This window comes from Chelonia mydas, chromosome 1, assembly GCF_015237465.2.
Source record: "Chelonia mydas isolate rCheMyd1 chromosome 1, rCheMyd1.pri.v2, whole genome shotgun sequence".
Classification (NCBI taxonomy): Eukaryota; Metazoa; Chordata; order Testudines; family Cheloniidae; genus Chelonia; species Chelonia mydas.
In genome coordinates, this window is record NC_057849.1 from 310254001 (window position 1) to 310267622 (window position 13622).

General features: G+C 43.0%; 1 protein-coding gene across 1 annotated transcript in view; it reads left to right on the forward strand.

The window, feature by feature from the left end:
* Positions 1 to 13622, forward strand: part of TTLL8 (tubulin tyrosine ligase like 8) — a 70043-nt gene that overhangs the window by 3561 nt on the left and 52860 nt on the right. Inside the window, exons 2-5 of the mRNA XM_043550810.1 lie at positions 363 to 495; positions 2120 to 2215; positions 6124 to 6215; positions 7057 to 7213. Of these exons, the coding sequence (XP_043406745.1) occupies positions 417 to 495; positions 2120 to 2215; positions 6124 to 6215; positions 7057 to 7213 (424 nt within the window). The 5' untranslated portion in view covers positions 363 to 416. The remainder of the gene's footprint in view (positions 1 to 362; positions 496 to 2119; positions 2216 to 6123; positions 6216 to 7056; positions 7214 to 13622) is intronic.

Genomic DNA, 13622 nt, shown 5'->3' on the forward strand with positions numbered 1-13622 from the left:
GTTCGGAGACAGGCCATATAGGTCTAGTCGTGGAGGGGCACAAGTGTATTTTGGGAGACCATCGTTGAAACTGCCTGCGTTGTTACAGAAACTCTGACCTCTTTATACACCCACAGTATCTTTCTTCCATGCCAGTTAGGAGGACTGCATATCGATTGCATACTTTTGGTTTGGCATAATTTCTATAGCCATTTCCCATCACTTACCTACAGTGAACAATACTATGGTAGGGAAAGCATCCTCAAAAAGAAGTGTGTGTTTTAAAGTTTGTTTTGTCCCTTTAATATTGAAAAATAATAAGAGATAGAGAAAATGTAGCATGGAAGCATATGACAAATTGAATTATCTTCTCTCTCTCTCAGTTTGCAGGGCAAATAGCCAAAGAGTGAAGTAACGATGACCTAGCTTAATATATCATGATGAATCAGATTCATGCAGAAAGAAGACCACTCCCATTGGGTTTAAGTGATGAAGAAAGAAAAGAAGAAGAAAACAGTTTGTATTTGCGAATGATTTTTTAATCAAACTTTTGCTAAAGTCACATGAGAGCTATAAAATATCAATATATAATTAATCATCTTTTTCAGACTCTCTCTCTAATAAAAGATCCCTTAGTCTGAGAATAGGACATGTCCCTAGCTAGCATTCGTTCAGAGATGAATTACCCTGCACAGTGTCTTTTCAATGTCCATTGCCTATCTAGACTTTCTACTTATGGGACAACTTATGTTCTTTAAAAAAGATAAGTCGAAAGTTGTGATGATGTGGTCTTTAATGATCAGGATGTAATGTTTCTGTACTATAGCTTTTAGGAGAGAAAAATGTATAGCTGGAATTTGTTAATGATTTAATTTCAATGCCTAATTAAAACTACAAATTTGTTTCACTGGATCATTGCTGTATGTTTGGAAGTCTACTGAGTTTTTAAAATCTACAAAATTATGTATGACATCATTCCTAATGCAAAGACATCTTTATATAGAGATTTCAAACCAGCAGTAGCCCAGAGCAACAGACACAGAGTGAGATTTCAGTCACATGATACATTTAGGGTCCCATTCTTCCCTGCTCTGGTTATTTGTGATTAGGGAGGTGGAAACTCTGAAATCTTCAACTGTTGGAGAGTCCATGGAATTCTTCCAGTTTGGGGTGGAGGAGGAGGGGGAGGTGTTAGAGCAGTGGAGATGTGTCAGAGTTTGTCCCTTCGTGGAAGAGACTGGAGGTTTTACCCTTAAACTCTCAGATCTCCCAAGACATATGCAGAGCTCAGGGATCCATTAGGCACAAGAGCCATCCACACCTTGGCTACGCACTGCCACCTTGCACTTCTGGTTCGTTGCAGTCCCTGGAAAGCATATTTAGGTTCCTGCAGGGGATGTGTTGTTACAGTCTCCTCCAACTATGTCTGTCCAGAAATATATCACCAAGGTGAGGAATTCCATAGTACAAAGGAATAATCTATTAAATCTAGCCTGTAGGATTTTTGTGTGGAAAATCTGGTGGAGAGCCACCAGTCATCCTATGTCTACCTTCAACCCAACCCTCTCTGCTAATGTGGATTCCCAAGGGAGAGACTGCTGCAGGGTTAGGAGAAAAGGGAACTTACTGGTGAGCCAGTTTTCTTTCCTTCCTTAACTCACATGCTTTTTTGCTCATTTCTAGTAGAATATAAATACCCTTAATTCTGCATTAACTGCATTTGGCTCTCAGTACTTTTCAGAATCAGGTCCTTGAGAACTAACTGTCTTTAATACATCTCCTTTGAGTGATGTCTTATGGATATAATTTATATACCTAAATTAAAAGAGTTTATTAATCTATAGAGAAAATTATTTTTTCCCACCATGAAATAAACTCACATATATTAATTGACCAGTTCCTGCCATTGATGGAAATGGGTAATTGGAATCATAGAAGAAATTGGTTCCACCAACGGTTTCTAGTAGCAGCTTCATTTCATTTTCATTAGAAAGCTTGTATCATAATTTGAGCTTTTAACTATTTCTTCCTTGACTCTATGGCTATTTTTGTTATTAACGCACTTATAACATCTAGTCTTATCAATTTCAGATAACTTCTCTAGTTCTGTATTTTGGAAACTGTCTCTTCTCTTTGATAGGAATGATAAGAACCAACCTCTCTCCCCAGAAAATCCCAAAAGTTGTTGTGAACAAATGTTTTCCCACAGCTTGCTGCCACCAGGGATTGCTTCCTGGTAAGTCTCTGGCTGGTCAGTACCTTAATGTTGGTATTTCCTAATTTAAACATTTTCACACACATTTGGTATGGATAATCATTTACCTATGTATAGCAAGCTGATTCTCAGCTGACTAAATTCACACTATACTATGTTTTATTAATGAAAATGCTAGAATTTTTAGCAAAAATAACTACAAAACAGCATTAAAGATTTCTGAAAGTAATATTATGACTGAGTACTTGCACAAGATCATTAAAACAAATGGGTATATATAAAAATGCAGTACTTTCTTCTAATTAAAAGCCTGATCCAAATCTCATAGAAATCAGTTGAAAGACTCCCATAGAGATTATTGGGTTTGGGATCTGGCCTTAAGGTCCAGACTTTTAAAGCTATTTAAAAAGGCCAAGGCATTTCCTAAATTCCCTAGCTGCTGATAGCATGGAATCCTATCCAGTGGAAACTTGTTTAGTTTGAGGTAGTCTACCTTGGCAACGTTTCAACAGAGGTAACTTTCCATTTGGAGTCAATCCAGTGATTGCATGTATGTGGGTGGACCATGCAGAATCCTACTGAAGCCAAAAGGGCTCCATATGGGGAGAATGGTGCAATTGATGCAGTTCTGGTTGCATGATCAGACCTGGAATAACCATACTTTCCATTATACTTGACAAGGGTGTGGGGGGTCTGTTTTGTCATTTCATATTCAATTTACTTTCTTTCTTCGTAGACTTCATGTGGAAAAGTAGCTTTCACAGGAAGTTACTCTTCCTGTAGGAACTGGTGGAAAAAGGAAGCTTTGCTGAGGTGTAATCTTCTGACTAATCAGAAAGCTCATTAGTCTTTACTTTTTCCATAATAATAATTTTCTGTGCAGAGGAATGTCCTGTCCACAGCAGCTTCTCTTGAAGCTTCTTCCTGCAAAATATTTCTAAAACCCATCCTTTTCTTTCTGTCCAGAAAGCTAAAAGTCTCATTCAGGCCCTCATCATCTACCACCCTAACAATTATAACCACCTCCTCTCTGGCCTCCCTAATGCTCCCATTACCACTGCCACTCCATTGAAAATACTGCTGCTAAGGCCACCTTTCTTGCCCATCTCTTTGACTATATCCTCCTGCTCTTTTAATAGCTTCATTGATTTCCCCATTTCATTGTATCAAATTCAGGTTCCCTTTGCAGCTTGTTTCCTCCATACTTGTCCACTCTTTTTTGGATTGTATTGCCCCCCCTCTCCCCACACCCCCTTCCATTCTGCCAGCAATGCCAGCTTTGTCCACCTGACAGCTTCTTGCACAGTGTCTGTACACCTTCTTCTATGCAGCCCTTTAGATGTGGAAATCCTTTCCTGAATTGATCCATAAGGCCACTACCCACTCCTTCCTCAGATCTCTCCTTAAGTCTCACTTCTGCCACAATAGCTGTAAAAAAAAGATCAGCCAATGAATCATGGCTAGGTTGAGGGGCAAATGGAGATAGTTGGTACTTTATTTATAATAGTTAGAAAACAAAGGTTAGCCTTATTCCTATGTACACTTAAGCACATGTGTAACTTTACTGAGATGACTAAAGTTACACATGTGCTTAAGCCCTGGTCTACACTAGTGGGGGATTGATCTGAGTTACGCAACTTCAGCTACGTGAATAACGTAGCTGAAGTCGACGTACTTAGATCGACTTCCTGTGGTGTCTCCACCACAGTGAGTCGACTGGTGCCACTCCCCCGTCAACTCTGCCTGCGCCTCTCGCGGTGCTGGAGTACAGGAGTCGATGGGAGAGCTCTCGGGGATCGATTGATTGCGTCTAGTCTAGTCGCAATCAATTGATCCCCGCTGGATCAATTGCTGCCTGCCGATCCGGCGGATAGTGAGGACATACCCTAAGTGTTTGCTGGATTGGGCCTTTATTTAGGAACTAGGTAAGGATTAGTGTCTGTCTACCACCGGCAAATGTTTGATAAGGGATCAGATCTACAAAGGTAGTTAGGTGCCTAATTCTGGGGCTTAGGTGCCCAAGTCCCATTTTTAGACTCCACTGTGATCCACAAAACCCAGAGTTGGCTGCCACTTAACCCCATAGGCACCCAAACTCACGCAGTGCCTAAGCTTTCAGGGTAAAAGTTTCTTAGGCGCCTAAGTTTCTGCCTATGGACATGCCTGCTGCTGCCTCACTCTAGGTGCTCAGAAACCTGTTCTGCCTAAGCCCTAGAGAGATCCATGAACCAGGGAAAAAGCACTTATCTTGCCTGCAGGGTCTGATCTGGTAGGAGTGCTCACATGCCACTCAAGATCTGGCCAATGGTGGAGGTGCCCCCATCCCTTTATAGCTTTTAGCCTAGTGGTTAGACCATTAACCTGGTGTGTGGGAGATGGGGGTTCAATTCCACACTCTGCCTGAGGGGGAGAAAGGATTTGAAGAGAGGGTCTCCCACCTTTTAGGACAGTGCTCTAACTACTAAGCCATGGGATATTCTGATGTGGAGCTCTCTCACTCTGTCCTGTTGAAGCTGTTTCATTTTGGGTAAATACTTAAATCATTATTGGAGCAGGGGGACTGGACCCTGGGTCTCCTACTTCTCAGGTGGGTGCCATAAGCAGCAGGCTAGACTCTCTCTGGTCCACTGATTCTGACCCCTACCTCTGTTCATTTTGTGTGGGTAAGGCGGGAGCATAACTCATTCTCACAATAAACAGCTTAGGCACCTAAGCCACTTGTCTCTAGGAGAGGAGTTCCCAGCTGTGGTTCGCTAGCAGAGAGAGTCCCCTTTCTGCAGCCCAGATTTAGGTGCTGAATTTCATGAGGGGGTGGGGCTTAGCACACACCCTCTCCTCTGCATCTCCCATTGGCTAGCTTAGGTGGCTCACTGCTTAGCATGCTGACTTTTGCAGATCACATTCTTAGGTGCTATCTCTCCCCTGCATTGTATGGGGAGCCTAACTCAAGCTTTGTGGATCACGTTATTGTCTGAGGGATTTTCTAGAGGTTAGGCATCGTGGTGCTGAGTATTTCAGGGTGTAGATCTGGGCCAATGTCCATGTCTGTATCCTTTCTATAGATTTCATGCTCCCCTAACAAATTACCAGGACAGTAAAAGTGAGCCATAATGTTAATTATTTTACTTTCATGGGTAGTCCTACTGAGATCAGTTTGATCACCCATGTGATTAACAGGATTTGGCCCTATGATAAATAATCCAACAAGGATGCCACTTCTTTGAAAATGAAATGCAGAACAATTTAATACGTTTAGTAGTAAATGAGGTTGAGGTCCATGAGCATCTTACATACCATGCATGTTCTCAGCACTCCAAGATGCAGTCATGAGAAATCCCAATGATTTTTCCTTATATGGTACACGGAGGGAGCTCTGTGGCCCAATTCCACAGTCCTTTCAGGATCTGATCCTGCAAACTGATCCACGTGGGCAAGAAAAGAGGAAGGGTGATGCAGTGGTTAGGGTACTTGTCTATGATTTGAGAGGTCCAGATTCAATTCCCTGCTCCACCACAGACTTCGTATGGCACCTTGGGCAAGTCACTTTGCCTCTCTGTTCCCATCTGTAAAATGGGGATAATAGCTCTGGCCTACCTCACAGGAGTGTTATGAGTGTAAATATATTAAAGATTATAAGATGCTCTGGTGATGGGGGCCAGATAAGTAGCTTAGATAAGTCCCTACCTATGTGCATATGATGTTCCACTGACTTCAGGTGGCAATATGGATCAACTTGCAGGATAAGGGCTTTAGTTTGTAAGCTTTTAGGTACATACTGATATGTTTATATAGTGCCTAGGCACATTGCGGGCACTACTAGAAATGAGTGAGCACTGCAAAAGATGGGCCTCTATTTCTATGTATTAATTGCTCCTTTGGTTACAGTTCCTGTTGCATGATAGCTTTTTTTTCTTTATTTTCTTTTTTAGAGCTAAACCAGAGAATTGCAGAAGAGTTGCCTCTCTCCCCCAAACTGGACAAATATAAGCTGGCAAGATTTTTAGCTGACAAGGCAATCAGGGTATGTGTGTTGACAATAGATTTTAGTGGTTTGTTTTTCCATTTACGATACTGTTTTCTAACAATGATATTTTTTCCTGGGGGCCAGCTGGAAGTTGATCATAATGAGCTAATAGTTTTTTTAAGTTGTTAAACCCTGTTTGCTAAATGGTTTTTAAAACTGTGTTGGTATTTTTTTAAAAAAAGCCTCCCTCTTGTTTAAACAGGGCTATAGTGCAGATAGCACAGTACAAAGACTGCCCCCACGCCAGAGCTTTGTCAGTACACATCATTCTCACACTGAACTATGATACATTTGCTCTTCTCTTACTGGAATTTGTTATTGCTGAGTTCTGCGGGGGTTTACAGGCTGAGGGGAACAAACCCTGCGACAGAGAATAGATATAGACATAAATCCATTTGACCTAGATAAGATGGTGATTTCATGCTATAAAACATGTCTGTCTGTCTGTCTATATGGCAAAATTTCATTTGTAACATTGCAGTTCACCTTCATTAATTTGGCTGTCCCAAAGTGACTGGGTGATATGTATTCCCACTGTGCTAACCAGCCATTTGTTACTGGAGGGATATTGCTTAATACTATTGTGGAATAATCAGCGGGATTGCTTTCAGGACAAGACTGTGTTCCTGTGTGTGTGGACAGCTCCTAACATGTTGTAGGTGCCACTGAAATCTAATGAATACATCTTCAGTGTTTCCCCTCTTGTTTTCAAAATGTAGTGCTCGCAACTTCAAAGGCATTGCACTAGTGTTGATGTTGACCGTACTTGTAAAAGATAAACCATAATATTTTTGCAGTGTCTGTGTTTTCATTTAAAAGTATCTGCTTGCAATCTTAGGAAAAGAACATTTTTACCATCTGTGGACCCTACCCAGTAATTCGTAGAAGTTTAAGGAAAAAAGGATGGGTGGAGAGAAAGCTTTCCATAAGAAATGACTTACAGGACAATAAAGATGACGAGTGTGATGCTGATTGTGAAGATGGTGGGAAGAATGGTAAAGTACCTAAATAGCTTTCTGCTTTTATGTCAAATGTCCTATCATGTTTTAAATGTTTGTAGTTCTCATAACAATAATCAACACAAAATGATCAGAACTAGTCATGCAGATTTTCACTTTCAGTCTCTGATTTTGAGAAAAGAAGAAAAGGGGTTTACAGGGGCTGTAATACTGAGGGCCAGATGAGCCTCTTGCTGGTAAGTAGGTTAAGTCTGCAGGTCTGGCTGTTAGGAAATAAATCTTCTTTTTCCTGTAACCTGAACATGTTATCTAGAGTCTCTGAAGGAGAACAAACATGCAAGCCTACTATGCCATTTTTTGATCATACAGAAGGAAATCCAGAGAGTAAAGCAGAAAAGCTGAGACTGGACTCTTCTATGACATGGATCTGTGTTTGTCCTAAGGAGAAGGAAGTGCTACTTCCTTGCTAGTGATTCTAACCCCAGCACAAGTTAAATGAGGGGTCCCATTCTTTCAGCTTCAGGAACATTTGCTGTGATGTAAACAGCATCCCTTCCTGCACACTCCAGTTTGTATTACCGATGAACTCCTCTCCTCATTTGTTTCAATGAAGCCATTGTATGGATAATCACAACAATTGTGCTTGTACTCATTCTGATTCCCAATCCCTGGTTATTAAGAGCATTTAGTAACACTTAAAGATGCCTATGTAGTTAAATAACTGGTAAGTAGAGGATTAATTTAATACAAGAAAGTTATTATAAAAGCATTCATATAGTAGTATTAGGCATCCTTCAGTCTCTAAAGACCATGGGTTTGCGCTCCTGAGAGGTAAAGAATTTACTTAATTGGTTTTATGGCAGCCGTGGCTGTGGCTGAAGAGACCCACTCGAGAGAGACAATCTCTGCCATATCTGTCACATTTAAAGGTGATGTTTTGTCCCTTTGGGCTTTGCCTTCTGCGAGCTCTTTTCTCTGCTAAGCTGAACCGCTTCCTTGTGACTCCAGAGTCCTTTATTGAGCTCTTCTTTCCAAAGGCTGTGGTCCTGAGTGTGACCTTCCCAGTTATTCACATCCATGTCCATTTCTTTGAGGTCTCGCTTGCACACATCATTGAAACACAATTTTGGGCACCCTTTGGCTCTTTTTCTAGATGTCAATTTGCCTTAGAGGATGTCCTTTGAGATGCGCCCATCATTCATTCGGCACACATGCCCAAGCCAGCAGTGGCATCTCTGAGGAGTGTTTGCATGCTGGGTATGCTGGCCTGCTTGAGCACCTCAGTGTTGGTGACTCTGTCCCTCCCGGAGATTCCAAAGATTCAACGAAGGCAACGCATATGAAAGCTGTTGAGCCTCTTTTCCTGATGACAGGTTTCAGAATGGTAGCCGTGTTAGTCTGTATCAGCAAAAACAACAAGGAGTCCTTGTGGCACCTTAGAGACTAGGGGGGAAATTAGGGGGAGAAATTAATTTTTGGGGAAATTAGGGGGAAATTAGTATGGAGAAATTAGTTTTTGTAATGACCCATCCACTCCCAGTCTTTAATTTGATGGTATCCAGTTTGCAAATTAATTCCAGTTCTGCAGTTTCACGTTGGAGTCTGGTTTTGAAGTTTTTGTTGTTGTTGAAGAATTGCCACTTTTAAGTCTGTTATTGAGTGACCAGGGAGATTGAAGTGTTCTCCGACTGGTTTATGAATGTTATAATTCCTGATGTCAGATTTGTGTCCATTTATTCTTTTACATAGAAATGTCCAGTTTGGCCAATGTACATGACAGAGGGGCATTGCTAGCACATGATGGCACATATCACATTGGTAGATGTGCAGGTGAACGAGCGCCTAATGGTATGGCTGATGTGGTTAGGTCCTATGATGGTATCCCTTGAACAGATATGCAGGCAGAGTTGGCATCAGGGTTTGTTGCAGGGTTTGATTCCTGGGTTAGTGTTTTTGTTGTGTGGTGTGTAATTGCTAGTGTGTATTTGCTTCAGATTGGAGGGCTCTCTGTAAGCGAGGACTGGCCTGTCTCCCAAGGTCTGTGAGAGTAAGGGATCGTCCTTCAGGATAGGTTGTAGATCCTTGATGATGCGCTGGAAAGGTTTTAGTTGGGGGCTGTAGGTCACGGCTAGTGGCATTCTGTTACTTTTTTGTTGGGCTTGTCTTGTAGTAGGTGACCTCTGGGTACCCTTCTGGCTCTGTCAATCTGTTTTTTCACTTCAGCAGGTGGGTATTGTAGTTGTAAGAACACTTGATAGAGATCCTGGTAGGTGTTTGTCTCTGTCTGAAGGACTGGAGCAAATGCAGTTGTATTTTAGAGCTTGGCTGTAGACAATGGATCATGTGATGTGGTCTGGATGAAAGCTGGAGGCATGTAGGTAAGTATAGCGGCCAGTAGGTTTCCGGTATAGGGTGGTGTTTATGTGACCATCGCTTATTAGTACTGTAGTGTCTAGGAAGTGGATCTCTTTTGTGGACTGGTCCAGGCTGAGGTGGATGGTGGGGTGGAAATTGTTGAAATCCTGGTGGAATTCCTCAAGGGCCTCCTTCCCATGGGTCCAGATGATGAAGATGTCATCAATGTAGCGCAAGTAGAGTAGGGGCGTTAGGGGACGAGAGCTAAGGAAGCATTATTCTAAGTCAGCCATAAAAATGTTGGCATACTGTGGGGCCATGCGGGTACCCATAGCTGTCCCGCTGACTTGAAGGTATAAATTGTCCCCAAATGTGAAATAGTTATGGGTGAGGACAAAGTCACAAAGTTCAGCCACCAGGTTTGCCGTGACATTATCGGGGATACTATTCCTGACAGCTTGTAGTCCATCTTTGTGTGGAATGTTGGTGTAGAGGGCTTCTACATCCATAGTGGCTAGGATGGTGTTTTCTGGAAGATCACCAAAGGTTTGTAGTTTCCTCAGGAAGTCAGTTGTGTTTTAAAGATAGCTGTGAGTGCTGGTAGCGTAGGGCCTGAGGAGAGAGTCTACATAGCCAGACAATCCTGCTGTTAGGGTGCCAATGCCTGAGATGATGGGGCATCCAGGATTCCCAGGTTTATGGATTTTGGGTCGGGGCTCTAGAGGTGTGTCAGTGTAGGTTTGTTCCTGTGCTGCTTCAAAGAGTTTCTTGGGCAGATGGTGTAGTTTGTTTTGGTAACCCTCAATGGGATCAGAGGATAATGGCTTGTAAAATATGGTGTTGGAGACCTGCCTAGCAGCCTCTTGTTCATATTTTGACCTATTCATAATGACGACAGCACCTCCTTTGTCAGCCTTTTTGATTATAATGTCAGAGTTGTTTCTGAGGCTGTGGATGGCGTTGTGTTCTGCACGGCTGAGGTTGTGGGGCAAGTGATGCTGCTTTTCCACAATTTCAGCCTGTGCATGTCTGCGGAAGCACTCTATGTAGAAGTCTAGTCTGTTGTTTCGACCTTCAGGAGGAGTCCACCCAGAATCCTTCTTTTTGTAGTGTTGGTAGGGAGGTCTCTGTGGATTAGTATGTTGTTCAGAGGTGTGTTGGAAATATTCTTTGAGTCGGAGACGTCGAAAGTAGGATTCTAGGTCACTGCAGAACTGTGTCATGTCTGTGGGTGTGATGGGAGAGAAGGAGAGGCCCCGAGATAGGACAGACTCTTCTGCTGGGCTAAGAGTAGAGCTGGATAGATTAACAATATTGTTGGGTGAGTTAAGGGAACCACTGTTATGGCCCCTTGTGGCATGTAGCAGTTTAGATAGTTTAATGTCGTTTTTCCTCTGTAGAGAAGCAAAGTATGTGTTGTAAATGGCTTGTCTAGTTTCTGTAAAGTCCCGCCACGAGGAAGTTTGTGTGGAAGGTTGCTTTTTTATGAGAGTTTTATGAGTCACTTGCCCCATAACCTCAGCCATGCAGAACACAATGCCATCCACAGCCTCAGAAACAACTATTTCATGTGAGAGGTTGGCTGCGATAGAGGCCTTCAGATATATGAACTTGTTCATCGTTTTGAGTTCATAGTGGTTGATTTTGATGAAGCGTGCTTCTTCAACTCCTTGGCACATTATGTTCATCTTTTTTAGGTTTCTCGTAAGCCTGAAGTCTTGGCAGGCTTTTGGAAAAACTGTCTGTGAGGTTTTGGAGATGGGCTTCTGTGTGAGTTGTCACGGCTGCATCATCAGCAAAGAGGAGGTGCTGATTGAGGGTCCCCCGCGTCTTGGTTTTAGATCTAAGTCTTGCAAGATAGAACAGCTTTCCATCAGAAAGCTTTTCATCTTGTCTACAAGTAGATTCCCTCAGTTGAGGAACCAAAAGCTGGTTCCAGTAGCAAGGAGAAGAATATCCGAAACAGAGTTGGGGCAAGAACACAGCCTTGCTTGACCCGGCTATGAATCTGGAAAGCCTCGGAGACTGAGCTGTCATATTGGACTGTCCCATACATGTTTTCATGGAAGAACCGAATCATGCTTAAAGGCTTGTGGGGGACATCCCATCTTTTCTAGAAGTGCAAATAGTCCACTTCTACTGACAAGGTCAGAAGCCTTTGTAAGATCGATGAAGGCTATGTAAAGGGGCTTTTTTTGTTCTCTGCATTTCTCTTGTAGTTTTCTCAGCAAAAGGTCACGCTGATAGTAGATCTTTCACTTCTGTTCTGAAACTGTACTGTGATTCAGGATAGATGCTGTCTGCAAGGGTCTGAAGTCTGTTCAGAATGACTCGGGCTGTCTTCTTTGAAATTGGACTCAAAGCTTTTTTGAGCCCATCATACATGTTTCTGATGTTGCCAGCGGAGAGGAACAGTGGCTGGCAGGGCGGCCAGCAGTGAGGAATGATGGCTGGCAGGGTGGCCAGCGGAGAGGAACTGCGGCTGGTGAGTTCTCAGATGGTTGAGCAAGCAAGGTGCCTTTTTCCCTGAGTGGGAGGTGAACTCCCACAGATGCATCTCTGAACCCTTGGTCCTCACTGACCAAAGACAACCACTGTGAGTGGGGTATGGCGAGGGAGCAGAGAGGGGCACAGAAAAGGAACTTTTGGTTGTAGGACTCAAGAACACGAGGCAGAAGACACTGCCCCATGCACTCTGGGGTGGGTGTCCTGCTCACAGTTTTATGATTATGAATCCTGCTTGTGGCATTTTCCCTAATTAATGTCTGGTGACTTCCCTCCTTTCATTAAAAGTTTCTTTTCTACACTCAGACTCTGTGCTTGTGAGTGGGGAAGTATTGCCTCTCAGGTACCCAGGGATGGTGTGTAATTTTCCCAGGTTACTGGATGGGGCTTGAGCTGGTTCTGTGTTGTATTGTTGAAAAGGTATTGAACCCGGCCCTGGTTGCTACTGGCTCCACCTGGCAAAGGATTACATAAGGTTGGTATGCCTTGTGGTGATAAGATCCAGTTGGTGTCAGTGGCCAGATCAGGGATGTTTCCAAGGTACTTTGTGTTGCGGCTTTGAGTGGAAGAATGAAGGTCGTAGTAGGAACAAAATTCTAGCACTCTTTGACCATTTCCATTTATCTTATCAGCTCTACGTTGACCAAGACAGTTGGTCCATTTTCATGATCAGCTCCTCCCCTTGCGTTGAAATCACCTAGCAGGAAAACATATTCATGTTTTGGAATCCTGCTGATGGTGCTGTTCAACTGGTCATAGAATTGGTCCTTGATGTCCAATGACGAGGAGAGTGTTGGGGCATACACACTCACAAGGTTGACTGGGCCCTCAGATGTGAACAAGCGTGATGCCAAAATTCTTTCTGATCCATCTGTACGTGGTTCAATCTGTTGGATCATATTAAAGAAGTTCTGTATTAAAATCACAAATGAGTTTGATTCCCCATAGTTTAAATTCCAGGGTATTACTAATTAAGAGGTCTCTTGGTTTTTGGTACTGTTTCTCTCCCTCTATGTGTGAAACTTGCAAGCTGCCGATTGCGTTAGTACGTTCTAAGACAGAGTCTGTTCTCAAAGCAATTCACACAGAGAGAGACTCAAAGCAATACTCTAACAACAGAAACAGCACCCAGAGATTCCCCGCCCTTCTGTTGTATTAACAATTGTGATTAAAATAGAGATAGAGGATGTATGTGGATGGATGCTTGGTGTGGATAATAACTGAATGATCAGGGAGGTGCCAGCCTAAGAATCCAGTGTCCATCGGCTGAAGAAGGCGTCAAGCGGAAATAACCAGAGGACCCCCGGAGGGCAGACTGGAATCCACCCAACAGCCTCAAGAATGGGAGAACCAAAGAACAAGATAACATCTAGCAGCACGGAGCCGTCAGGAATGTGCTATCTGCTGATTGATTCAGCAACAGCATGATGCAGCAATTCCCATAGACTGGCATAGGAAGAAATTCCTATAAAAATAGACTCTAAAAAGTGAGAACTTTGGGGTCTGATTCTGCAAACCAACTTCCAGGAGCATCAGATGAGCATCTGACAAGGCCCTGCTCCCTCCTCATGTCCAGGCCACCTGG